General features: G+C 53.1%; 2 protein-coding genes across 2 annotated transcripts in view; one reads left to right on the forward strand and one right to left on the reverse strand.

Annotated features, from left to right (window-relative positions):
- Positions 1-12,713, forward strand: POLR2J (RNA polymerase II subunit J). The gene is made up of 4 exons (XM_038759295.1): positions 1-108; positions 2,587-2,676; positions 12,317-12,491; positions 12,591-12,713. Exons 1-4 carry the CDS (start codon positions 56-58, stop codon positions 12,624-12,626), a joined length of 354 nt encoding a protein of 117 aa, XP_038615223.1. The 5' UTR covers positions 1-55; the 3' UTR covers positions 12,627-12,713.
- LRWD1 (leucine rich repeats and WD repeat domain containing 1) overlaps positions 12,663-26,546 on the reverse strand; it is a 14,380-nt gene continuing 496 nt past the window's right edge. Inside the window, exons 2-15 of the mRNA XM_038759293.1 lie at positions 25,382-25,477; positions 18,792-19,026; positions 16,421-16,537; positions 16,186-16,329; positions 15,873-16,007; positions 14,570-14,794; positions 14,373-14,487; positions 14,176-14,285; positions 13,883-14,090; positions 13,725-13,797; positions 13,412-13,644; positions 13,163-13,327; positions 12,973-13,076; positions 12,663-12,882 (exon numbers count right to left, since the gene is read on the reverse strand). Of these exons, the coding sequence (XP_038615221.1) occupies positions 12,742-12,882; positions 12,973-13,076; positions 13,163-13,327; positions 13,412-13,644; positions 13,725-13,797; positions 13,883-14,090; positions 14,176-14,285; positions 14,373-14,487; positions 14,570-14,794; positions 15,873-16,007; positions 16,186-16,329; positions 16,421-16,537; positions 18,792-19,026; positions 25,382-25,461 (2,085 nt within the window). The 5' untranslated portion in view covers positions 25,462-25,477 and the 3' untranslated portion in view covers positions 12,663-12,741. The remainder of the gene's footprint in view (positions 12,883-12,972; positions 13,077-13,162; positions 13,328-13,411; positions 13,645-13,724; positions 13,798-13,882; positions 14,091-14,175; positions 14,286-14,372; positions 14,488-14,569; positions 14,795-15,872; positions 16,008-16,185; positions 16,330-16,420; positions 16,538-18,791; positions 19,027-25,381; positions 25,478-26,546) is intronic.

Raw genomic sequence — 26,546 nt, forward strand, 5'->3', positions numbered from 1 at the left:
TGGGCCTGAGGCCTTGCCTCGGGCCTCGTCGTCAGTTGTGAGGCGCGGCCCGAAGATGAACGCTCCTCCCGCCTTCGAGTCCTTCCTGCTCTTCGAGGGAGAGAAAAAGTGAGGCGCCGAAAACGGGGGACACATTCAGCATCACCCTAATAATAATAACGACGGCATTTGTTAAGCGTTTACTAGGTGCCAAGCACTGTCCTAAGCGCTGGGGAGGTTACAAGGTGATCAGGTTGTCCCACAGGGGGGCTCACAGTCTTCATCCCCATTTGACAGTCGAGGGAACTGAGGCGCAGAGGAGTGAAGTGACTTGCCCAAAGTCACATAGCAGACATGATGATGATGATAATGGCATTTTATTAAGCGCTTACTATGTGCAAAGCACTGTTCTAAGCGCTGGGGAGGTTACAAGGTGATCAGGTTGTCCCTCAGGGGGGCTCACAGTCTTCATCCCCATTTGACAGTCGAGGGAACTGAGGCGCAGAGGAGTGAAGTGACTTGCCCAAAGTCACATAGCAGACATGATGATGATGATAATGGCATTTTATTAAGCGCTTACTATGTGCAAAGCACTGTTCTAAGCGCTGGGGAGGTTACAAGGTGATCAGGTGGTCCCACGGGGGGGCTCACAGTCTTCATCCCCATTTTACAGTTGAGGGAACTGAGGCGCAGAGAAGTGAAGTGACTTGCCCAAGGTCACACAGCAGACATGATGATGATGATGATGGCGTTTGTTAAGCGCTTACTATGTGGAAAGCACTGTTCTAAGCGCTGGGGAGGTTACAAGGTGATCAGGTTGTCCCCCGTGGGGCTCCCAGTCTTCACCCCCATTTGACAGTTGAGGTAACAGAGGCGCAGAGAAGTGAAGTGACATGCCCCAGGTCACACAGCAGACATGATGATGATGATGATGATGGCATTTATTAAGCGCTTACTATGTGCAAAGCACTGTTCTAAGCGCTGGGGAGGTTACAGGGTGATCAGGTTGTCCCCCGTGGGGCTCACAGTCTTCACCCCCATTTTACAGTTGAGGTAACTGAGGCGCAGAGAAGTGAAGTGACTTGCCCAGAGTCACACAGCAGACATGATGATGATATGATGGTGATGATAATGGCATTTATTAAGCGCTTACTATGTGCAAAGCACTGTTCTAAGCACTGGGGAGGTTACAAGGTGCTCAGGTTGTCCCACGGGGGGCTCACAGTCTTCATCCCCATTTTACAGTTGAGGTGAACTGTATATATGTATATATGTTTGTACGTATTTATTACTCTATTTACTTTACGTGTACATATCTATTCTATTTATGTTATTTTGTTAATATGTTTGGTTGTGTTCTCCGTCTTCCCCTTTTAGACTGTGAGCCCACTGTTGGGTAGGGATCGTCTCTATATGTTGCCAACTTGTACTTCCCAAGCGCTTAGTACAGTGCTCTGCACACAGTAAGCGCTCAATAAATACGATTGATTGATCAGGTTGTCCCACGGTGGGCTCACAGTCTTCATCCCCATTTTACGGTTGAGGTAACAGAGGCACAGAGAAGTGAAGTGACTTGCCCAAGGTCACACAGCAGACATGATGATGATATGATGATGATGATAATGGCATTTATTAAGTGCTTACTATGTGCAAAGCACTGTTCTAAGCGCTGGTGGGGGATACAAGGTGATCAGGCTGTCCCACGGGGGGCTCACAGTCTTCACCCCCAATTTACTGTTGAGGTAAAGGCGCAGAGAAGTGAAGTGACTTGCCCAAGGTCACACAGCAGACATGATGATGATGATAATGATGATATTTATTAAGCACTTACTATGTGCAAAGCACTGTTCTAAGCGTTGGGGAGGTTACAAAGTGATCAGGCTGTCCCACGGGGGGCTCACAGTCTTCATCCCCATTTTACAGTTGAGGTAACTGAGGCGCAGAGAAGTGAAGTGACTTGCCCAAGGTCACACAGCAGACATGATGATGATAATGGCATTTATTAAGCGCTTACTCTGTGCAAAGCACTGTTCTAAGCACTGGGGAGGTTACAAGGTGATCAGGTTGTCCCCCGTAGTAAGCGCTTAATAAATGCCATCATTATTATCAGCTCAGCATTGCCCAGGTTTTCCTTTCTCTCTGTCTCAATCAATCAATCAATCAGTCGTATTTATTGAGCGCTTACTGTGTGCAGAGCACGGTACTAAGCGCTTGGGAAGTACAAGTTGGCAACATATAGAGACAGTCCCTACCCAACAGTGGGCTCACAGTCTAAAAGCCCTTCTCTCTCCCTTTACCATTAACTCTGGGCATCCGTTAAGTCCTGTGCTGGTTCCCCTCCCCTTCCGCAACACCTATGTGACATGATGATGATGGCATTTATTAAGCGCTTACTCTGTGCAAAGCACTGTTCTAAGCGCCGTGGGGACTCCTTGATACCTAAAACTCTATCTCGCTGCTCCCTGACTAAACAAAATCCCGTTTGCTCCTGACTCCAGGAGCATCTCCAGGGCACCTCCAGGCAGATGGGGAGGGTGGAGAGAGGCAGGACACGAGGGGCAGGGAAGAAGCAGATCCTTCTGACTCTGTTCTCTCCGCCGGGCCCAGGATCACCATCAACAAAGACACGAAGGTGCCGAACGCCTGCCTCTTCACCATCAACAAGGAAGACCACACCCTGGGGAACATCATCAAATCGTAAGTGGAACCGTCCCATCAGTAGCGCCTGCCGAAGCGCTTATACGGGGAGGAGCACTGTACTGAGGGCTTGGGAGTTAGTACTTGAGGACTTGGCAAACGAGCCAAAGAGAGAGACACTAACACCAATTGCATCTGAAACCGAGTCTGAAGAGATGTACAGAAGTGCCCTCGCCGCGGTGAGTTCCCAAAGGATTAGGAGGTGAAGACCCAAGTGCCTTAGATGATACGGAAAGGTCCGAGTGACAGTCTGGGGGCAGGTAGGGTAGGGAGGTGAATCAGGAAAGGCCTCCTGGAGGAGACGGGCTTTCAGAAGGGCCTGGAAGCCGGGGAGAGCAGTGGTGTGGCCCCATAAAAGCCCCCACCTTACCTCCTTCCCCTCCCCACAGCACCTGTATATATGTTTGTACAGATTCATTACTCTATTTTACTTGTTCATGTTTACTATTCTATCTATTTTATTTGATTAATATGCTTTGTTTTGTTGCCTGTCTCCCCCTTCTAGACTGTGAGCCCGCTGTTGGGTAGGGACCGTCTCTATATGTTGCTGCTTGTACTTCCCAAGCGCTTAGTACAGTGCTCTGCACATAGTAAGCGCTCAATAAATACGAATGAATGAATGAGAAGCGGGAGGGAAGGGTGTGAGCACGAAGTTGACGGCAAGCGCGTGGCATGGTGGTTTTAGAGGAGCGAAGCGTGCGGGCCGGGGTGTAGCGGGAGAGGAGTGAGGCTGTGTATTGGGGATGGAAGTCCTTAAAACCTGCGGCCAGGAGTTTCTGCTTGATAAAGAGAGGGCCGGGCAAAACCATTGGCAGTTTCTGAGTTGAGGGACGATGTGTGAAAACTATGATTCAGAAACATGACCTGGCAGCAGAGGAAAGTACGCACGGGGGAAGGGAGAGGCGGGAGGGCCGCGAGGAGGCCTCTGGAGTAGTCAGAGCAGGATATAGGAACGGCTTGGAGCAGGGTGGCGGCAGTTTGGACAGAGAGGGAGGGACGGATTCTGGAGGTCCCGTGATGATGGAAATGATAGATTTGGCAACTGACTGAAAGAGAGATAGGAGGTAATGAGATCATACCAAGGTGGTGGGACCGAGAGATGGGGAGGATAGTGGTGGTGTCCTCGGGGATGGGAAGTTCGGGGGGAGGAGAGGGTTTGGATGGGAAGACGAGGCCATTTCGGAGACGCCGAGGTTCGGGGTGCCGGCGGGACATCCAAGTAAAGGCATCCCAAAGGCAGGAGGGAGGTGCGAGACTGCAGAGGAGGAGAGAGATCGGGGCTGGAGAGGGAGATTTGGGAATCACCCCCATGGAGACGGTAGTTGAAGGCGTGGGAGTTGGGAGTGAATGAGGTCTCCAAGGGAGTGAGTTATAGATGGAGACCAGAAGGGGACTCAGAACTGAGCCTTGAGGATCCCCACGGGTTTGGGTTGTTTGTGGAGGGCGGGTTTTGTTTATTTTGGGGAGTCTTGTGGCATTTAAGAGCTTATTATGTGCCAGGCACTGTACTAAGCGCTGGGGTAGATAGAAGCTGATCAGGCTGGACACAGTCCCTGTCCACCAGTTCTGAGAAGCCGAGGAGGAGCCCATGAAAGGGACTGCGAGAGTGACCAGAGAGCCAGGTGGAGAACCGGGAGAGGATAGTGTCAGTGACGTCACGATTAGATAAGGTTTTTGTTTTGCTTTTTAATGGTATTTGTTAAGTGCCGGGGTAGATGCAAGTCAGTCACATTGGACACAGTCCAAACCACACATGGAAGGGGGTGGTCGACAGCGTGGAAGGCTGCCCACAGTCAAAGAGGATAAAGACGGAGCCAAGGAGTCAGTGAATCTACAGTCGACTATCCGGAGGGCTGACGGGGGAGTGGATTCGTGGACGCAGTTCTGCTCAAGGAGGTGGTTTGTTTGATAGGAATGGGTCTGGTAGAAATCAGACAGGCTTCCTGGTGAGGAGGGCTTGCGGGAGGGCTGAAGTCTGGCAGATCAGAGCAGGCTGTGGGAATGCTGTGAGGGTGGGGAGCTCGGGGACGAAGCCGGGAGGGAGCCGGTATTTGAAGTGGAGAGAGCTGGCTGGGAACAGGGAGAAGCCAATCGGTCAGTCAATTTCTCCGTCAGTTAGCGGGATTTATTGACTGTTGGCAGAGTGCTTGGGAGGTAGACAAACCCAATCCCTGCCAGCAAGGAGCTCACCGTGCAGTGGGAGACAGCGACAAAAGTGCCAAGGTGATAACAGGGAGGAGAAGAAAAATGATTGAGGGAATTCCTCGTGGAAATGGGGAGAGCTGGCTTCGGGCCGAGTTAAACGGGGAGGCAATTCCAGGCGGGAGTGGGAGCCAGGGGGTCAGCGGTGGGAAAGGTGAGGAGGAAGCAGAGTGAGGAGGTGAGCTCGGGCAGAGCAAAGAGTGTGAACTGAGACACTGAGGGAGAAGAGAGCGGATAGGTCGGGGGAAAGAACGACAGGACCGGTAGTGGTGGTGGCAGTAATGGTATTTATCGAGTGCTCACTGGGTACCAGGCGCTGTACTAAGCGCTTAGGAAAGCCTAACAGGAGCCTGAGACCTTTTCCCTACCAACAAGGAGCTTCCACTCTGACGGGAGAGAGGAAAATAAAAAGATTTACCAAGTAGTCGCCCGATTACCAAGTGAACAGGCAGTCGTCGTACAGGAGTGGGGTTATGGACGAAAGGGCCGAGGGCTGGGTATAAATAAATGCTGACACAAGTGGTAGGGTTTGGCTTTGGGGAGAAACGACTCGGGTGATGTGTTGGGGGACGGGAGGTTTTAGGAGGGCTGGGGTCAAGGGAGGAGTAGTGGACTGTTGGATTTAGAGAATAGGCCGAAAGCTAACAGGTGAAAGGGAGTGAGAAGTCAGGATAAGGCTGAGATTGTAGGCCTGGAAGGGGTGGAGGGAGGACGAGGGGGGCCGGGTGTCAGCAGTGATGATAGAGTTCGCTTAGTACAGTGCTCTGCACACAGTAAGCGCTCAATAAATACGACAGTGAATGAATGAGGAGAGGAGCTATCAGTTAACTCATCTATAGTGCTTACTGTGGGCAGAGAGCACTGTAGTAAGTGCCCGGGAGAGTCCGGTACAGCAGAGTTGGTAGACACCATCCCTGCCCTTAAGAAGCTTACAAGGGCAGACGGACATTATTATTTATTTCTATTAATGCCTGTCTCCCCCTTAGACTGTAAGCTGGTTGTGGGCAGGGAATGTGTCCGTTGTATTGTTCTGTTGTACAGTGCTCAATAAATTCATTCGTTCATTCGATCGTATTTATGGAGCGCTTACCGTGTGCAGAGTACTGTACTAAACGCTTAGAAAGTACAGTTCAGCAATAGAGGCAATTCCTGCCCACAGCGGGCTTAAGGTCAAGAAGGGGGCAGGCAGACGTCAAAAGAAGTAAACAAAACACGTAAATACAAATGACTGATGGGCAGTTACGGTTAAGGTACCAGAGGCCGAAAAGGAGCCCGTCAAGGTGACCAAAATCGGGATAAGAAATGAGAGAAATGAAGAGGATGAGAAATGAAGGGGAAATGAGAGAGTATACGGACTTTTACATAGGTGCTGTGGGGTTGAGGGGAGTGACAAAGTGCTTAAGAGCAAAAAGGTGAATTTCACTTGTGGCCGTGCTTAGCTTACCGCATCGGCGGGACATCCAAGTACAGATGACCCGGAGGCAGAAGGAGATGGGAGACGGCGGAGAGGGAGATTTGGGAATGTGGGATTGCAGGGGAGAGAGATGGGGTTAGGGAAGTAGATTGGCATAGAGTTGGCACCTGGAAGGTGTGAGAGCCAGGAGAAGAGGGGATCCGGGACAGGGTCCCGAGGGACTTCCACGGTTAAGGTACCGGAGGCCGAAAAGGAGCCTGTCAACGTGACCAAAATCGCGATGAGGAAAACCAGGAGAGAAGCGGTGTGGCCTGGGATTCAGAAGGATCTGGGTTCTCATCCCGGCTCTGCCACTTGTATGCAGGGTGACCGTGGGCCAGTCACTTCATTCATTCATTCATTGTTGTATTTATTGAGCGCTTACTGTGTGCAGAGCACTGGACTAAGCGCTTGGGAAGTCCAAGTTGGCAACATATAGAGACGGTCCCTACCCAACAGTGGATTAACAGTCTAGAAGGGGGAGACAGAGAACCAAACAAAACATTAACAAAATAAAATAAATAGAATAAATATGTACAAATAAAATAGAGTAATAAGTACACACAAACATATATACACATATACTTCACTTCTTCAGGCCTCAGTTACTTCCTCTGTAAAATGAGGGTTAAGACTGAGCCCCAAGTGGGACATGGACTTTATCCAACCTGATGAGCTTGTAGCTGCCCCAGTGCTTAGTACAGTGCCTGGCACATAATAAGCGCTTAACAGACGCCATTAAAAAAATCAAAATAAAAAAAAAAAGAAACCGTACCAGAAAAACCCAGGTTAAATGGTGCTTCCAGGAGGCGGGAGCGGTCCAGCAGCCAGTGACAGAGAGGTCAAGGAGAATTGCAAGCGTGGCTCAGTGGAAAGAGCCCGGGCTTTGGAGTCACAGGTCATGGGTTTGAATGCCGGCTCCGCCAATTGTCAGCTGTGTGGGCAAGTCATTTCACTTCTCTGTGCCTCAGTTACCTCATCTGTAAAATGGGGATTAAGACTGTGAGCCCCCCGTGGGACAACCTGATCACCTTGTAACCTCCCCAGCGCTTAGAACAGTGCTTTGCACAGAGTAAGCGCTTAATAAATGCCATCGTTATTATTATTATTAATTGGGAGGGAGTGGAGGTCATCGCCGGCCACAGGGGAGTGAAGGGGGTGGAAACCAGACTGCGGAGGGTTTAGGAGGGGGGAGGTATGTCTTGTCTGTCTCCCCACCCACTCCCAGAAGAATAGGTGCAGGGCAAGGGATTGGAGGAGGTGAGTGGGAATGGACAAGCTTTTTGGGGGACATGTGTGAAAGCTGAGTGGGTGGAGCCATGAGCAAGGGAGCAATTGAGCACTTACTGTGTGCTGAGCACTGTGAGAGTACAATAGCATCAGTAGTCATGATGATAATTGTATTTTGAGTATGTGACAGATACCGCAGTAATCATTAATATTATTTCGATATTTGTGAAAGCACCTGCTCTGTACCCTGGCACTGTGCTAAGCACTGGGGGTAGAGCAGATTGGACTGGGAGCAATCTGCCCCACATAATAATAATAATAATGGCATTTATTAAGTGCTTACTCTGTGCAAAGCACTGTTCTAAGCGCTGGGGAGGTTACAAGGTGATCAGGTTGTTGATTATGTTGCCAACTTGTACTTCCCAAGCGCTTAGTACAGTGCTCTGCACACAGTAAGCGCTCAATAAATACGATTGATGATGATGATGATCAGGTTGTCCAACGGAGGGGGGGGGCGCTCACAGTCTTCATCCCCATTTTCCAGATGAGGTAACTGAGGCCCAGAGAAGTTAAGTGACTTGCCCAAAGTCACACAGCTGACAATTGGCGGGGCTGGGATTTGAACCCATGACCTATGACTCCAAAGCCCGGGCTCTTTCCACTGAGCCACGCCGCTTCAAAATCTAGGTGGGAGCGAGAACGGATATTTGATCCCGTTTTGAAGATCAGGAAAGTGAGACCCAGAGAAAGTAAGTGTGGCCCAAGGCCACACTGCAGGCAAGTAATAATAATAATAATAATGATGGCATTTATTAAGCGCTTACTATGTGCAAAGCACTGTCCTAAGCGCTGGGGAGGCTACAAGGTGATCAAGTTGTCCCACGAGGGGCTCAGAGAAGTAAAGTGACTTGCCCAAAGTCACAGAGCGTGGATTTGAACCCATGACCTCTGACTCCAAAGCCCGGGCTCTTTCCACTGATCCATGCTGTTTCTCCTGGGATTGGAACTCAGATGTCTTGACTCCCACAGTCTTTCCACGAGGCCACACCGCTTCTTCACGGTCACTGCCCTCGAAGAGCTTACAGTCTGGTGGAGGCAGCGGGCAACAAAGTATACTACAGATAGGAGTTGTAATAACACTTACTGAGTGCCCACTTGGTGTGGTACACCGTACTAAAGCACTTGGGAAGAACGGACTAATGAAATGACACACTCCGACTATTCATCATCAATCGGTGGTATTTATTGAGTGTATTACAGTGTTCAGAGCACCGTAGTAAGGGCTTGGGAGAGTACAACACAACAGAGGTGGTAGACACCTCTGCCCACATAAAAATCAATTAAATCAAGCTCACACATGCACACACAGGAGGGTGTAAATAATTGCAAGACTTGACCAAAGGGGTGGTTCAGGTTTCCGGTGCTGGGAGATTAATCAGGGAAGGCTTGTTGGAGGAGGTGGGATTTTAGGAGGGCTTTGAACATGGGGAGAATCTGCCGTGGGGAGGCCAGGCCAGGCCAGGGAAATGGAGGAGCTGCCCCGCGGGGGAAGACAGCAGAGGAGTCAGGTGGGGCCCCATGGTGAGGGGGGATTCGTTTGAGGCAGGGGGACATCGGGCCACGGGCCGGGCAGCGGAGAGGTTGGCGGGGGGCGACGGCCCCAGTCCAGTCAGAACTGACTGGCAGGGAAGGATGGAGGAGGAGGAGGAGGCGGCGACCCCGAGGTTGTGGGCAAGAGATGAGACGAGGAAGAAGGGCACGGGTGCCGCGTTTGTGCTGGGATACGTCAGTCGGTCGATCGGTCTTATTTACTGAGTGCTTACCGTGTGCAGAGCACTGTACTAAGCACTTGGGAGAGGACAGTGTAACCATTGTAATAGGTAAGCTCAGCCCTTCTGGAGCGATTCAAACAGCTGGGGGGCCCAGCAGGGCTGGAGTTTTAGTTGGGGTGGGTTTGGGTGGGGATAGCTTGGGGACAGTAGGCATTCCATCAGGGAATCAATCAATTGTATTTATTGAGCACTTACTGTGTGCAGAGCACTGCACTAAGCGCTTGGGAAGTACAAGTCGGCAGCACATAGAGACAGTCCCTAGGGAGGGCCTCAACCCATCAGTGGTATTTATTACCAAGGGCCAAGCACTTCCATCAGGGAATCAATCAATCGTATTTATTGAGCGCTTACTGTGTGCCGAGCACTGTACTAAGCACTTGGGAAGTACAAGTTGGCAACACATAGAGACAGTCCCTAGGGAGGGCCTCAACCAATCAGTGGTATTTATTACTATGGGCCAAGCACTGTGCTAAGCACTGGGGTCTACACAAGATCATAGGCCCCACGGGGGGGCTCGAAGTCTAAGTAGGAGGGAGGTATTGAATCCCCATTCTGCAGGTAAGGAAACTGAGGCACCAAGAAGTTAAGTAAGTTGCCGGAGGTCACCCAGATGAGTGGCAGAGCTAGGATTAGAACTCAGGCCCTCTGCCTCCTAGGCCTGAGCTCCTTTTACTACTACTACTAATAAAAATGGTATTTGTTAAGCACTTACTATGTGCCAAGCACTGTTCTAAGCACTGGAGTTGATACAAGGTAATCAGTTTGGACACAGTCTCTGTCCCACATGGGGCTCACAGGCTTCATCCCCATTTTCCAGGTGGGGGAACTGAGGCCCAGAGGAGGCCATGCTCCTTGAGGCGGTACAATGTAACAGAGTTGGTAATAATAATAATAACGATAATATGTATTAAGCGCTTACTATGTGCAAAGCACTTTTCTAAGCGCTGGGGAGGTTACAAGGTGATGAGGTTGTCCCACGGGGGGCTCACAGTCTTAATCCCCATTTTACAGATGAGGGCACTGAGGCCCAGAGAAGTGAAGTGACTTGCCCAAAGTCACCCAGCTGACAAGGGGCGGAGCCGGGATTTGAACCCATGACCTCTGACTCCAAAGCCCGGGCTCTTTCCACTGAGCCACGCTGCTTCTCCAAGGCACTTGTGGTATACACAAGGAATAGGGCCCTGTGGAAAGAGTCTACTCCAGGACTGCGTCCAATCCGACTTGCTTGTAGCCAGCCCAGGGCTTAGTAATAATAATAATGATGGCATTTATTAAGCGCTTACTATGTGCAAAGCACTGTTCTAAGCGCTGGGGAGGTTACAAGGTGAGCAGGTTGTGCACGGGGGGCTCACAGTCTTCATCCCCATTTTACAGATGAGGGAACTGAGGCACAGAGAAGTGAAGTGACTTGCCCGAAGTCACCCAGCTGACAATTGGCGGAGCCAGGATTTGAACCCATGACCTCTGACTCCAAAGCCCGGGCTCTTCCCACTGAGCCATGCTGCTTCTCTAATCCATCAATGATCCATCAGTGGTATTTACTGAGCGCCTACTATTCATTCATTCAATCGTATATATTGAGCACTTACTGTGTGCAGAGCACTGTACTAAGTGCATGGGAATCAATCAATCAATCATATTTATTGATTGATTGACTCTAAAGTCTGTGCTCTTTCCACTGAGCCACACTGCTTCTCCAGTACAGTGCCTGGCACCTAGTAAGCGCCTAACAAATAACACAGTTATTATCCCAACCCTGCCACTCGTCTGCTGGGTGACTTTGGGCAAGTCACTTCACTCCTTCTGGGCCCCAGTTACCTCGTCTGTAAAATGGGGGTTCAGCACCTGCTCCTTCAATGGTGGGACAGAGACCGTGTCCGACCTGACTTTCTTGCATCTACCCCTGCGCTTAGTACAGTGCCTGGCACATAGTAAGTGCTTAACAAGTACCATTTGAATTAAAAAAAAAAAAACGGTGTTGGGTCTAGAGAGGAGCAGGCATTAAAATAAATTGTGGATATGTGAGCCCCCTTGAGGGATTGGGACCATGGCAGGGAAGCAGCGTGGCTCACTGGAAAGAGCCCGGGCTTTGGAGTCCGAGGTCATGGGTTCTAATCCCAGCTCCGCCAGTTGTCAGCTGGGTGACTTTAGGCAAGCCACTTGACTTCTCCGGGCCTCAGTTCCCTCATCTGGAAAATGGGGATGAAGACCGTGGGACAGCCTGATCACCCTGTAACCTCCACAGCACTTAGAACAGGGCTTTGCACATCGTAAGTGCTTAACCAATACTATTATTATTGTCACCTTGCATCCTCCCCAGTGCTTAGAACGGTGCTTTGCAAATAGTAAGTGCTTAATAAATGCCATTATTATTATTATTATTATTAATTTAAAAAAATGGGGGAGGAGACTGAGGCATTTATAATAATAATAATGGCATTATTTAATAAATGTCATTATTATTATTATTAATTTTAAAAAATGGGGGAGGAGACTGAGGCATTTATAATAATAATAATGGCATTTAATAAATGCCATTATTATTATTAATTTTTAAAAATGGGGGAGGAGACTGAGGCATTTATAATAATAATAATAATGGCATTATTTAATAAATGCCATTATTATTATTATTAATTTAAAAAAATGGGGGAGGAGACTGAGGCATTTATAATAATAATAATGGCATTATTTAATAAATGCCATTATTATTATTATTAATTTAAAAAAAATGGGGGAGGAGACGGAGGCCGCTCCCAGGCTGGGCTCGGGGGATCCCCGTGCCTTGCTCCCCGTGTCCAAACCTTGTGGGTCGCTCCTCTCCTGAGCCCCACTAGGAAGTCAGCTCCTGCGGGAAGCGTCCTGGGGAGGGAGAAGCGTCCGTAAGACCCCTCCCCAACTCCCCCCCCCCCCCCCGCTGCAGGCAGCTGCTCAAAGACCCGCAGGTGCTTTTCGCCGGCTACAAGGTTCCCCACCCGCTGGAGCACAAGATCATCATCCGGGTCCAGACCACCCCCGACTACAGCCCCCAGGAGGCCTTCACCAACGCCATCACGGACCTCATCAGCGAGCTGTCCCTGCTGGAGGAGCGCTTTCGGGTCAGGCCGCCGGGACGGGACGGGGGGCCGCCCGGACCACCTCCCCGGCTGGGACGGACGCCACTCACACTCTTCCTCTCTCTCTCTCTCTCCCCCCAGGTCGCCATCAAAGACAAGCAGGAAGGCATTGAATGAGGGCCCCACCTCCCCTCGGTGTACACAGCGCGCCCTCATCCATGAGGGCGCGGGCTCTTCAATAAACGGACTTTAATAAAAGCGAAAGCGGGTGGGCGGGGCCCGGCGGCCGCCCCTACTGCTTCTTCCAGATGGCCGTGATGTTGGTGTCCGTCACGGCCACCAGGTAGGTGAGGCTGGGGTCCGCGCTGACCGTGTTGATCAGGGTCTGCTCCGGCCCGGGGGCCCGGCCGCGGAGGGCCGGCCACTTCAGGATCTGTGGGCGAGGGGGCCCGGGGTGGTGGTCACCGCCGAGAGGCCCCACCCCCAGCTCTCCCCCCGTGGGGGTGGGGGGGCCCGTCCTCACCTGGGTGGGGGGCACCCGGTCCCGGGGCTGTCGGCGGAGGCAGCGGGCAACGTCGTACACCCACACGCTCCCCTCCTCGTCGCCGCAGAAGAGGTAGCCCGCCTCTGCAACGCAGGCGCGGGGGTTGGGGGAGACCACCCGCGACGGGGGGGGCTCCCCCGCGGACGACCCCCCCGGCCCCCCAACTCACCGGGGCAGGCGCTGAGGGTGAGGTACGGCAGGTCGGTGTCGGCCCACTGCAGCTGGGCCAGGATGACCACCTCCACCTTCTGCTGCGGCCCGCTCCGGGCCGAGCCCGGCCAGCTCCGGCTCCAGCTCCACAGGGTGATGGAGCCCGGCCGGCCGCCCTTGGTCGCTGGGGGGGTGGGCGACGGTGAGGGGGCCGCCGGACCCCGGGCCGTCCCTCCCCTCATCGGTCACCCGGCCGGCCGGCACTCACCCACCACGTCGTCGTCCACGAAGGCCAGCCCGTCGACGCGCCGGCCCCCGGGCCGCGGGCCCTCGGGGAGCAGGAAGCGCGCCTCCCAGCCCCGGCGCTTCTGGGGCCAGTCCAGCCGCACGTCCCACGCCAGGCAGCCGTCCTCGCAGCCGGCCAGGAGGCAGCGGGCCGGGCACGGGGCCGCCGGGCACAGGCGCAGCGGCGTCGAGTTGGCCTCCAGCACCAGCAGCTGGCTGGGCGGGACCACGGGGAGGCTGAGCCTGCGCCCGTGGTCGTCACCGTCCCCCCCCCGGCCGCCCCGCCGGACCCTCACCTGGCCTTGAAGTTGTACTCGCAGTCGGGGACGCCGATGTCCCACAGGATGATCCGCTTGTCGTAGGAGGCGGCTGGGTTGGGGAGGGGACGAGAAGAGGGGTCAGGGGGCAGAGCGGGGGGCCCGCGGCGGCCTCCCCCCCGGGGCCCGGCTCTCACTGTAGAGGTGGGTCTCGTGGGCCGGGCTGAAGCAGGCGGTGGCGACGGGCTTGCGGTGCGCCTTGATCTCGCCGTAGCAGAAGCCGGCCCGGACGTGGATCAGCTTGACCACGCCCCTGCGGCCCGCCGCCGCCAGCACGCCGTAGCGCTTCTTGCGCCCGTCCGCGGTGAGCATGGTCAGCGCCGTCCAGGCCACGGTGAAGAACTCCTGGGGAAGGCGGGGGCAGGGCGGGAGGCGCGGGCCCACGACCGGGAGGGCGGAGGAGAAGAGGGGACCGCACGGGAGCACTTACCTCCCCGGGCACTTTGTACTTGTTGAGGACGAGGCCGCTCTCACAGTCCGTGACGCACACTGACTCGCCGCCGGCCGTGGCCACGGTGTGGGACGGGCGGCCTGCCGGGCCTGGGGAGGGCGGGAGACGGGGAGGGTGTTGGGGCGGGGGGAGGGAGGGTCCGGCGGGGCGGGACGGGACGGGGCGGGGAGACTGACCGGGCTCCAGGGGCGGCTCGAAGGCGCAGGCCCACAGCTGGGTGCTGAAGTCGTCGGGGCTGTTGGCTTTGCTGTGGCACTGCAGCAAGTGCAGCGGTTCCAGGCTCAGCCCGGCCTGCAACAGGGAGGGCAGTTGGGCAGTGCCCCGGGCGGGCGTGGGCAGCGGGGACCGGAGCCCCGGCGGCCCCCGGCCTCACCTCGCCGTCGGCCCCGGTGCCGGCCGGCTCCCCCGCGCTGGCCGGGGGCGTCCGTCCGTCGCTTTGCCCGGCGGGCGGCGGGCGCTGGCTGGAGGAGGGGGCCTGGCGGCTGGGCCTCTTCGGGGTCAGCTGGATGCTGGCCACGCTGGAGGGCGGGGAGGAGCGAGCCCGCTTCACTGGGGACAGGGTCTGGGATGACAGATCCTTCCTCTTCCTGGGGGTGGGCTGGGGAGAGAGAGAGACAAGGAAAAAAAAGCTGGGTGGGCTTCTGCTTTCTAGCCTTGGTTGTCCCCGCCCTCCCCTGCAAACCCCTTGCCACCGGCCCCAGCTTTGGTGAGAAGTAGCTGTTCCCCACCAGAGCAGCAGGAGGGATCTGAGTCAGACAGGGAGGAAGAACTTTCTTCCTCCCTCCGCCCATCCGCCAAGCTAGCTCTCTTCCTCCCTTCAAGGCCCTACTGAGAGCTCACCTCCTCCAGGAGGCCTTCCCACACTGAGCCGCCTCCTTCCTCTCCCCCCCACCCCCTTACCTCCTTCCCCTCCCCACACCACCTGTATATATGTTTATATGTATTTATTACTCTATTTTATTTGTGCCTATTCTATGTATTTTATTTTGTTAATATGTTTGGTTTTGTTCTCTGTCTCCCCCTTCTAGACTGTGAGCCCACTGTTGGGTAGGGACCGTCTCTATATTTGCCAACTTGGACTTCCCAAGCACTTAGTACAGTGCTCGGCACACAGTAAGCGCTCAATAAATATGATTGAATGAATGAATGAACGAACTTTCTGCTTGTCAGTCATCAGGGCCCCCAGAGAGAGGGGGTTACCACAATCAATCATATTTATTGAGCGCTTACTGTGTGCAGAGCACTGTACTAAGCGCTTGGGAAGTACAAGTTGGCAAAATAGAGAGAGTGTTTGTGTCTGTGTGTGTGTTTTGGAGGGGGCGGTCTGGCCCTGGGCCCACCCCTCCAGGCACCAGCTAGTTCAGGCGGGGAAGCCCATTATCCAGAGTTTGCCCACTCAGACACTACTCAGAGGCAGGGCAGCCTAGTGGAAAGAGCCCAGGCCTGGGATGGTCTGCTATGTAACCATGGGCAGGTCACTTGACTTCTTGGGGCCTCAGCTCCCCCGTCTGTAAAATGGGGATGAAGACCGCGAGCCCCACGAGGGCCAGGGACCGTGCCCGACCTGATTATCTTCTACCTATCCCAATGCTCAGTACGGTGCCCAGCCCACGGTACGCCTTGAAAGACCATTATAAAATAAAATGCAACCAAGAAAACATCCCGCGCCTCCTCACCGCGGTCTCCTGGCTTCCAGCCTCCTCTGGACCCTCCGCCTCCTCCGGGCTGTCCCCCGGGGGGTCGGCTGACGTCTGCCCTCCGTCCCCGCCACTCAGATGCGATGCCAGGAGCTCCTCCGCGATCACCTTCACCTGCGGGGGACGGGGCGAGAGGGGCAGCGGTCACTCATTCAGTTAATCGGGCTTATTGGGTGCAGGTGAGCACTGTACTGAGTGCCCGGGAGTGGACGACAGAACAACAAGCACAGAGAACTTACAGTCCAGGAGGAGTCAGCGGGCACTGGGGGACAGAGAGGAGCCGGGCACGTACCCGCCACTGGGTGAACTCGCTGAGGAACTTGGGCCCGTACTGGACCTCCCGCAGGACGGACCTCATGAAGTCCTTGCGCACCACTCCGGCCCGCGCTCGGGGCCCCGCTCGCGCCCGGAAGCTCTTCTCCCAGTGGGCGGCCACCTGGCCGGGAGAGAGGCGGTCATCCCGGGGATGGGCCGGCGTCCCGACCGCCCCCTCCCTCCGTCCGTCCGTCCCGGGCCGCCCGCCTTACCCGGCTGGTCAGCTCCCGGTTCAGGACCTGGACGTGGTCGGTCAGCGCGGACGTGTCCCTCCCGTTGACCTTTTTCAGGTTGGGGAGGAGGAAGGAGACCTTGTAGTTGTCGTTGACCTGCACGGGGCGGGGGGGGAGGGAGGGTTGGGGGAGCTCAGAGCAGAGGCTGATCCCACCTCTGCCCTGGGCCTCAGTCTTCCCGTCTCTGCAAGGGGGAGAGAGGCCCCTTTCCGGAACCCCTGGGAGGTGAGGGTTGCCCCCTCCACCCCCGGACCTTCCTGGTTCACCACGCTTCCCGGGGAAGAACTCGGGGGGCTTTCAGACAGTAGGCTTCAACTCCCATCTCTACGCGGATGACTCCCCAATCTCCCGCTCCTCCGCGGCCTGGCATTTCCTCCTGCCATCCACACACCTCCCGCCGCCGTCGCCGCCAACTTAAAACAGAGCTCCTCATCTCCCCCTGAGTTTCCCATCACTGCAGATTGTTGTACTGTGCTTTCCCACGCGTTTAGTACAGTGCTCTGCACACAGTAAGCGCTCAATAAATACGACTGAAGGAATGAGTCCTGTCGCACGAGCCCTTACCCTTGGCGTGATCCTCGATTCCTCTTTGTCTTGTACCCTGTGAGCCCACTGTTGGGTAGGGACCGTCTCTCGATGTTGCCAACCTGGACTTCCCAAGCGCTCAGTACAGCGCTCTGCACACAGTAAGCGCTCAATAAATACGACTGAAGGAAGGAAGGCGGGAATCTGCGTGGCCCTGAGCTGCTTCAGAGCACTGTACTAAGCGCTTGGGAAGTCCAAGTTGGCAACATCTAGAGACGGTCCCTACCCAACAGTGGGCTCACAGTCGAAAAGGGGGAGACAGAGAACAAAGCCAAACATACTAACAAAATAAAATAGAACAGATACGTACAAGTCAAATAAATAATTTTTGTTATTATATTTATTATAAATAAATATATAAATATTGTAAATAAATATTATTTATATATTTATCTATTGTAAATAATTAAGTGCGCCCTGCCGACGGGACGCTGTCCTGGGCGCTTGGGAAAGTACAAGAGGGCTGGCAGACACTACCCCTGCCTTCAAGGGGAAGCAGCGTGGCTCAGTGGAAAGAGCCCGGGCTTTGGAGTCCGAGGTCATGGGTTCAAATTCCGGCTCCACCAACTGTCAGCTGTGTGACTCTGGGCAAGTCGCTTCACTTCTCTGGGCCTCAGTTCCCTCATCTGTCAAATGTGGATGAAGCCTGTGAGCCCCCCATGGGACAACCTCATCACCTTGTACCCCCCCCCCAGCGCTTAGAACAGTGCTTTGCACATAGTAAGCACTTACTAAATGCCGTCATTATTATTATTATTCAAGAAGCTTACAGTCGGCAGGGGGAGACCGGAAAATAGATTACGGAGGAGGGGGAATAGAGTGCACAGATGTAGTTGGAGGGCGGACAGCGTTATCAATCAATCAATCAATCAATCAATCAATCGTATTGAGCGCTTACTGTGTGCAGAGCACTGTACTAAGCGCTTGGGAAGTCCAAGTTGGCAACATCTAGAGACAGTCCCTACCCATCACCATCATCAACTATATGTATTGAGTGCTTACTGTGTGCAGAGCACTGTACTAAGCGCTTGGGAAGTCCAAGTTGGCAACATCTAGAGATAGTCCCTACCCGACAGTGGGCTCACGGTCTAAAAGGGGGAGACGGAGAACAAAACCAAACATACTAACAAAATAAAATAAATAGAATAGATATGTACAAGTAAAATAGAGTAATAAATATGTACAAACATATATCCATATATACAGGTGCTGTGGGGAAGGGAAGGAGGTAAGATGGTAAGTCATGCCCTATTAGGAGGAGCAGCGTGGCTCAGTGGAAAGAGCCCGGGCTTTGGAGTCAGAGGTCAGGGGTTCGAATCCCAACTCCACCACACCTGCTGTGTGACCTTGGGCAAGTCACTTAACTTCTCTGGGCCTCAGTTCCCTCATCTGTAAAATGGGGATTAAGACTGAGTGCCCCACACGGGACAACTTTACCACCTTGTAACCCCCCCAGCGCTTAGAACAGTGCTCCGCACATAAGCGCTTAACAAATGCCATTATTATTATGATTCCTTCCTCCTTCCTGCCATTTGTTTTCCTGTCGGTGTCTCTTGGTAGCTCGGGGTGGGGGAGCGGGAGATCGGGCCTACTGTATCCTCCCAAGGGGGTGGCACTTGGTAGACGCCCCCACTATCATTTGGGCCCCCTCCAGCTGGCTCCCGCGGGCGCTCGGCCCTCTCTGGGTACCCGGCCCGCGCCGAGAGCCCGTCCCCGGGCACGCGCTGCCCTTTCGCCCCCGCGGCGGCGGCGGCGGGTGACTGACCGTGAGGTAGAGGTTGTCTTCGAAGGTCAGCTCCTCCAGGAGAGGGAACTGGGCCAGGGCCGTCAGGTCGCCCAGCTGGTTGTTGGCGCAGTTGAGGACGCGCAGGCGGGGGAGCCCCAGGCCGGGCGGGAGCCCCTCCAGCTGGTTGTCCGACAGGTCCAGCTCGGCCAGCTGCTTCAGGCGGCCAAACAGCTCGGGGGCCAGGTCGCCGGTCCGCAGCTCCATGTTGGACAGGCTGCGGACGCCCCCGGAGCCGGGGTCAGGGGGATGGCAAGGGGCGCGGAGCCCTTGCCACCGGCGGACGGAAGGGCCGGCAGGGAGGGAGGGAGGGGCCCACTGCACACCGTGGCTGGGGATAATAATAATAATTCTAGACTGTGAGCCCGTCTCTATAGGTTGTGCTTCCCAAGCGCTTAGTCCAGTGCTCTGCACGCAGTAAGCGCTCAATACGATTGAATGAGTGAGTCATCATCAATCGTATTGATTGAGCGCTTACTGTGTGCAGAGCACTGGACTAAGCGCTTGGGAAGGCCAAGCTGGCAACATCTAGAGACGGTCCCTACCCACAGTGGGCTCACAGTCTAAAAGGGGGAGATGGAGAACAAATCAATCAATCAATCAATCGTATTTATTGAGCGCTTACTATGTGCAGAGCACTGGACTAAGCGCTTGGGAAGGCCAAGCTGGCAACATCTAGAGACGGTCCCTACCCAACAGTGGGCTCACAGTCTAAAAGGGGGAGACGGAGAACAAAACCAAACGTACTAACAAAATAAAATAAATAGAATAGATATGTACAAATAAAATAAATAGAGTAATAAATATGTACAAACATATATACATATATACAGGTGCTGCGGGGAAGGGAAGGAGGTAAGATGGGGGGGATGGAGGGGGGACGAGGGGGAGAGGAAGGAAGGGGCTCAGTGTGGGAAGGCCTCCTGGAGGAGGTGAGCTCTCAGCAGGGCCTTGAAGGGAGGAAGAGAGCCAGCTTGGCGGATGGGCAGAGGGATTGGGGGCATTCCAGGCCCGGGGGAGTGAATGAATTTATTAAGCACTTACTATATGCAAAGCACTGTTCTAAGCGCTGGGGAGGTTACAAGGTGAGCAGGTTGTCCCACGGGGGGCTCACGGTTTTAATCCCCATTTTCCAGATGAGGGAACTGAGGCGCAGAGAAGTGAAGTGACTTGCCCAAAGTAACAGAGCTGACAAGCGGCGGAGTCGGCATTTGAACCCATGACCTCTGACTCCAAAGCCCGGGCTCTTTCCACTGAGCGGGATGAGCGATACGACTAACATGGCGTAGTGGACAGAGCACGGGCCCACGGGTCAAAAGGCCATGGATTCTAATCCTGTCAGCTGTGTGACCTCGGCCAAGTCACGTGGCTCAGTGGAAAGAGCCCGGGCTTTGGAGTCCGAGGTCATGGGTTCGATTCCCGGCTCCGCCACATGTCTGCTGTGTGACCTTGGGCAAGTCACTTCGCTTCTCTGAGCCTCAGTTACCTCATCTGTAAAATGGGGATTATGACTGTGAGCCCCACGTGGGACAACCCGATCACCTTGTATCCCCCCCCCAGTGCTTAGAACAGTGCTCTGAACATAGTAAGCGCTTAACAAATGCCATTATTATTACTCACTGGGCCTCAAATGGGGAATCGAGACTATGAGCTCCACGTGGGACAGGGGACCGTGTCCAACCCGATCTGCTCGGGTTCACTTCAGCGCTTAGTATAGTGACCGGCACCTAGTAAGCGCTTAACGAACACTGCAATTATTATTCTCCACATCATCATCATCATCAATCGTATTTATTGAGCGCTTACTGTGTGCAGAGCACTGTACTAAGCGCTTGGGAAGTCCAAGTTGGCAACATCTAGAGACAGTCCCTACCCAACAGTGGGCTCACAGTCTAGAAGGGGGAGACAGACGACAAAACCAAACATATTAACAAAATAAAATAAATAGAATAGTAAAGCACTGGGGTAGATCCAGCTGTAGATCAGGTTGTCCCCTTGTTCTCTGTCTCCCCCTTCTAGACTGTGAGCCCACTGATGGGTAGGGACTGTCTCTATATGTTGCCAACTTGGACTTCCCAAGCGCTTAGTACAGTGCTCTGCACACAGTAAGCGCTCAATAAATACAACTGAATGAGTGAATGAATTTTACAGATGAGGTCACAGACTGTGAGCCCATTGTTGGGTAGGGATTTGTTGCTGAACTGTGCTTGCCACGCGCTTAGTCCGGTGCTCAGCACACAGTAAGCGCTCAATAAATACGATTGAATGAATGAATGAGGCACCGAGACGTAAAGTGGTTTAACCAAGGTCCCACAGCGGACAAGTGGCGGAGCCATGATTAGAACCCACAACCTTTGACTCCCAAGCCCAGGCTCTTGCCACTAAACCTCCAAAACCAGCATGGGATAGTGGATAGAGCCCGGGCCTGGGAATCAGAGGATACTGCTGCTTACCAGATGAGGTAACTGAGGCCCAGAGAAGTTAAGTGACTTGCCCAAAGTCACACAGCTGACAGTTGGCAGAGCTGGGATTTGAACCCATGACCTTCCTCCCTTCAAGGCCCTACTGAGAGCTCACCTCCTCCAGGAGGCCTTCCCAGACTGAGCCCCTTCCCTCCTCTCCCCCTCGTCCCCCTCTCCATCCCCCTCATCTTACCTTCTTCCCTTCCCCACAGCACCTGTATATGTGGATATATGGTTGTACAGATTTATTACTCTATTTATTTATTTATTTATTTTGCTTGTACATATCTATTCTATTTATTTTATTTTGTTAGTATGTTTGGTTTTGTTCTCTGTCTCCCCCCTTTTAGACTGTGAGCCCACTGTTGGGTAGGGACTGTCTCTAGATGTTGCCAACTTGGACTTCCCAAGCGCTTAGTCCAGTGCTCTGCACACAGTAAGCGCTCAATAAATACGATTGATTGATTGATATGAGTTCTAATCCCGGCTCCGCCGCTTGTCCGCTGTGTGACCTTGGACTAGTCACTTCACTTCTCTGGGCCTCAGTTCCCTCATCTGTAAAATGGGGGATGAAGACTGTGAGCCCCCTCCTTCCTCTCCCCCTCCTCATCCCCTCCCACCTTACCTCCTTCCCTTCCCCACAGCACCTGTATATATATATATATATATGTTTGTACGGATTTATTACCCTATTTATTTATTTATTTTACTTCTTGTACACATCTATTCTATTTATTTTATTTTGTTAACATGTTTTGTTTTGTTCTCTGTCTCCCCCTTCTAGACTGTGAGCCCGCCGTTGTGTAGGGACTGTCTCTATATGTTGCCAACTTGTACTTCCCAAGTGCTTAGTACAGTGCTCTGCACAAAGTAAGCGCTCAATAAATACGATTGATTGATTGATTGATTGTGAGCCCTCCGTGGGACAATCTGATCATCTTGTATCCTCCCCAGCGCTTAGAACAGTGTTTTGGAAGCAGCGTGGCTCAGTGGAAAGAGCCCGGGCTTTGGAGTCAGAGGCTGTGGGTTCAAATCCTGGCTCCGCCATTTGTCAGCTGTGTGACTTTGGGCAAGTCACTTCACTTCTCTGGGCCTCAGTTCCCTCATCTGGAAAATGGGGGATGAAGACGATCAGCCCCATGTGGGATGACCTGTTGGCCTTGTATCTACCCCAGCGCTTAGAACAGTGCTTGGCACATAGTAAGCGCTTAATACCAACATTATTATTATTATTGTTCTCTGGGCCTCAGTTCCCTCATCTGTAAAATGGGGGATGAAGAGGTGAGCCCCACATGGGATGACCTGATTACCTTGTATCTACCCCGGCGCTTAGAACAGTGCTTTGCACATAGTAAGCGCTTAACAAATACCAACATTATTATTATTATTGTTCTCTGGGCCTCAGTTCCCTCATCTGTAAAATGGGGGATGAAGACGGTGAGCCCCATGTGGACTCAAGGGGACCTGTTGGCCTTGTATCAACCCCAGTGCTTAGAACAGTGCTTGGCACACAGTAAGCGCTTAACAAATACCAACATTATTATTATCATTGTTCTCTGTGCCTCAGTTCCCTCATCTGTAAAACGGGGGATGAAGAGGTGAGCCCCACGTGGGATGACCTGATTACCTTGTATCTACCCCAGCACTTAGAATAGTGCTTGGCACATAGTAAGCGCTTAACAAATCAAATCAAATCAATCGTATTTATTGAGCGCTTACTGTGTGCAGAGCACTGTACTAAGCGCTTGGGAAGTCCAAGTTGGCAACATCTAGAGACGGTCCCTACCCAACAGTGGGCTCACAGTCTAAAAGGGGGAGACGGAGAACAAAACCAAACATACTAACAAAATAAAATCGTAAAATGGGGGGGGGGGGGGGAGACGGTGAGCCCCACATGGGATGACCTGTTGGCCTTGTGTCTACCCCAGTGCTTAGAACAGTGCTTGGCACAGAGTAAGCGCCGCACAAATACCGTCATTATTCTTATTTTAAGAGGCAAACGCGGTGACGGTGCGAGGTAAGAGGTAAGGCTGTGGCCTCCCCAGCACTTGGAGCGGTGCTTCGCACATGGTGGGCGCTTGACGAATGCCACCATCATTATTATTACCCCAGCTCTGCCACTTGCCCGCCAGGTGACCTTGGGCGAGGCACTTGACTTTTCCAGCCCTCAGTTTCCTCATCTGTAAAATGGGGGTGATACCTCTTTTTCCCCCCTTCCTTCGAATGCGGGCCCCATGTGGATCGACAGGGACTGTCTGACCTGATCTAGCTGGTCTGCACCCCAGCGCTTAGTACAGAGTTCGGCACACCGTAAACACGTCATTATCCATTCATTCGGTCGTATCTTCTAGACCGTGAGCCCGCTGTTGGGTAGGGACCGTCTCTATATCCTCATCATCATCAATCGTATTTATTGAGCGCTTACTATGTGCAGAGCACTGTACTAAGCGCTTGGGAAGTACAAATTGGCAACATATAGAGACAGTCCCTACCCAACAGTGGGCTCACAGTCTAAAAGGGGGAGACAGAGAACAAAACCAAACATACTAACAAAATAAAATAAATAGAATAGATATGTACAAATAAAATAAATAAATAAATAGAGTAAAAAAAAAAATATGTACGAACATATATACAGGTGTGGCCTGTGGCCAACTTGTACTTCCCAAGCGCTTAGTACAGCGCTCTGCACACAGTAAGCACTCAATAAGTACAACTGAATGTATGAATCTATTAAAGAAGTAGCGTGGCTCAGTGGACAGAGTCCGGGCTTTGGAGTCAGAGGTCAGAGGTTCAAATCCCGGCTCTGCCAACGTCATCATCATCAATCGTATTTACTGAGCGCTTACTATGTGCAGAGCACTGTACTAAGCGCTTAGTACTAACTACGCTACTACTAAGCGCTAACTACGTCAGCTGTGTGACTTGAGGCGAGTCACTTCGTTTCTCTGGGCCTCAGCTCCCTCATCTGGAAAATGGGGATGAAGACTGGGAGCCCCACATGGGACAATCTGATCACCTTGTTTCCCCCCCCCCCAGCGCTTGGAACAGTGCTTTGCGCATAGTAAGCGCTTAACAAATGCCATCGTGTATATATATACATGTTTTGTTTTGTTGTCTGTCTCCCCCTTCTAGACTGCGAGCCCGTTGTCGGGTAGGGACCGCGTCTCTATCTGTTGCCTACTTGTACTTCCCAAGCGCTTGGTACAGTGCTCTGCACGCAGTAAGCGCTCCATAAATACGATTGAATGAATGAAGAGGGACAGACGGACGAGTCCACTTCAATCCATACTTCATACTGCTGCCCGGATTATCTTTGTCCAGAAACGCTCTGGGCATGTTACTCCCCTCCTCAAAAATCTCCAGTGGCTACCAATCAATCTGTGCATCAGGCAGAAACTCCTCACCCTGGGCTTCCAGGCTGGCCATCCATCCCCTGGCCCCCTCCTACCTCCCGTCCCTTCTGTCCTTCTCCAGCCCAGCCCGCACCCTCCGCTCCTCTGCCACCGCTAATCTCCTCCCCGTTAGGCCTCGTTCTCGCCTGTCCCGCCATCGACCCCCGGCCCACGTCCTCCCCCGGGCCCGGAATGCCCCCAATCCCTCTGCCCACCCGCCAAGCTCGCTCTCTTCCTCCCTTCAAGGCCCTGCTGAGAGCTCACCTCCTCCAGGAGGCCTTCCCACACTGAGCCCCTTCCTTCCTCTCCCCCTCATCCCCCTCTCCATCCCCCCCATCTTACCTCCTTCCCTTCCCCACAGCACCTGTATAGATGGATATATGTTTGTACATATTTATTACCCTATTTATTTATTTAACTTGTACATATCTATTCTATTTATTTTATTTCGTTAGTATGTTTGGTTTTGTTCCCTGTCTCCCCCTTTTAGACTGTGAGCCCACTGGTGGGTAGGGCTATATGTTGCCAATTTGTACTTCCCAAGCGCTTAGTACAGTGCTCTGCACATAGTAAGCGCTCAATAAATACGATTGATGATGATGATGATGAGTGCGGATGATGTAAAGGGGGTGGGGGGGGGTTGGCCGGACCCCCGCCCCGAGCCTGGGACCACACCAGGACCCCCCTAAGACCCTCGCCCCCCACGCGGCCTTACTCCAGCCGTCTGATCCTGCTGAGGCGGTCGCATTTGGGCTGCCCCCGTTGCAGCAGCAGCTGCGCCGACAGCGGAGCCATCGCCGGGCCTGGGCACCTGTTGGGGGGCAACGGGGAGAGGGGTTATTACAGCCTCGGGGCGGGGGGGGGGAGGAAGAAGAGGAGGAAGAAGCAGCGTGGCTCAGTGGAAAGAGCCCGGGCTTCGGAGTCAGAGGTCATCGGTCCAAATCCCGGCTCCCAGCTGGGTGACTTCGGGCAAGTCACTTCACTTCTCTGCGCCTCAGTTCCCTCATCTGGAAAATGGAGACTGATAATAATGACGGCATTTATTAAGCGCTTACTATGTGCCAAGCACTGTTCTAAGCGCTGGGGAGGTTACAAGGTGATCAGATTGCCCCATGGGGTGCTCACAGTCTTAATCCCCATTTTACAGATGAGGTAACTGAGGCACAGAGAAGTGAAGTGATTTGCCCAGAGTCACACAGCTGACAATTGGTGGAGCCGGGATTTGAACCCCTGACCACTGACTCCAAAGCCCGGGCTCTTTCCACTGGGCCACACTGCTTCTCCAATTTTTTATTAAGCGCTTACTATGGGCCAAGCACTGTTCTAAGCGCTGATTAAGACTGTAAGCCCCCCGTGGGACAACCTGATCACCTTGTAACCTCCCCAGAGCTTAGAACAGTGCTCGGCACGTAGTAAGCGCTTAATAAATGCCATCATTATTATTACTATTCAAATCCCGGCTCTGCCAATTGTCAGCTGTGTGACTTTGGGCAAGTCACTTCACTTCTCTGGGCCTCAGTTCCCTCATCTGTCAAATGGGGATGAAGCCTGTGGGCCCCCCCGGGGGACAACCTGATCCCCTTGTAACCTCCCTGGCGCTTAGAACAGTGCTCGGCACATAGGAAGCGCTTAATAAATGCCATCATTATTATTATTATTATTATTATTATTATTATTCAAATCCCGGCGCCAATTGTCAGCTGTGTGACTTTGGGCAAGTCACTTCACTTCTCTGTGCCTCAGTTCCCTCATCTGTCAAACTGGGGATAATAATAATAATGATGGTATTTGTTAAGCGCTTACTATGTGCAAAAGCACTGTTCTAAGCACTGGGGAGGTTACAAGGTGATCAGGTTGTCCCACGGGGGGCTTACAGTCTT

This window comes from Tachyglossus aculeatus, chromosome 17 (assembly GCF_015852505.1).
Source record: "Tachyglossus aculeatus isolate mTacAcu1 chromosome 17, mTacAcu1.pri, whole genome shotgun sequence".
NCBI lineage: Eukaryota > Metazoa > Chordata > Mammalia > Monotremata > Tachyglossidae > Tachyglossus > Tachyglossus aculeatus.

Excerpts from the sequence above, each read along its gene's own strand:
- POLR2J (XM_038759295.1), top strand. The coding sequence starts at position 56 with ATGAACGCTCCTCCCGCCTTCGAGTCCTTCCTGCTCTTCGAGGGAGAG. Across the intron at positions 109-2,586 it reads CTCTTCGAGGGAGAGAAAAA|GATCACCATCAACAAAGACA; the intron begins GTGAGGCGCCGA and ends CGCCGGGCCCAG. Across the intron at positions 12,492-12,590 it reads TGCTGGAGGAGCGCTTTCGG|GTCGCCATCAAAGACAAGCA; the intron begins GTCAGGCCGCCG and ends CTCTCCCCCCAG.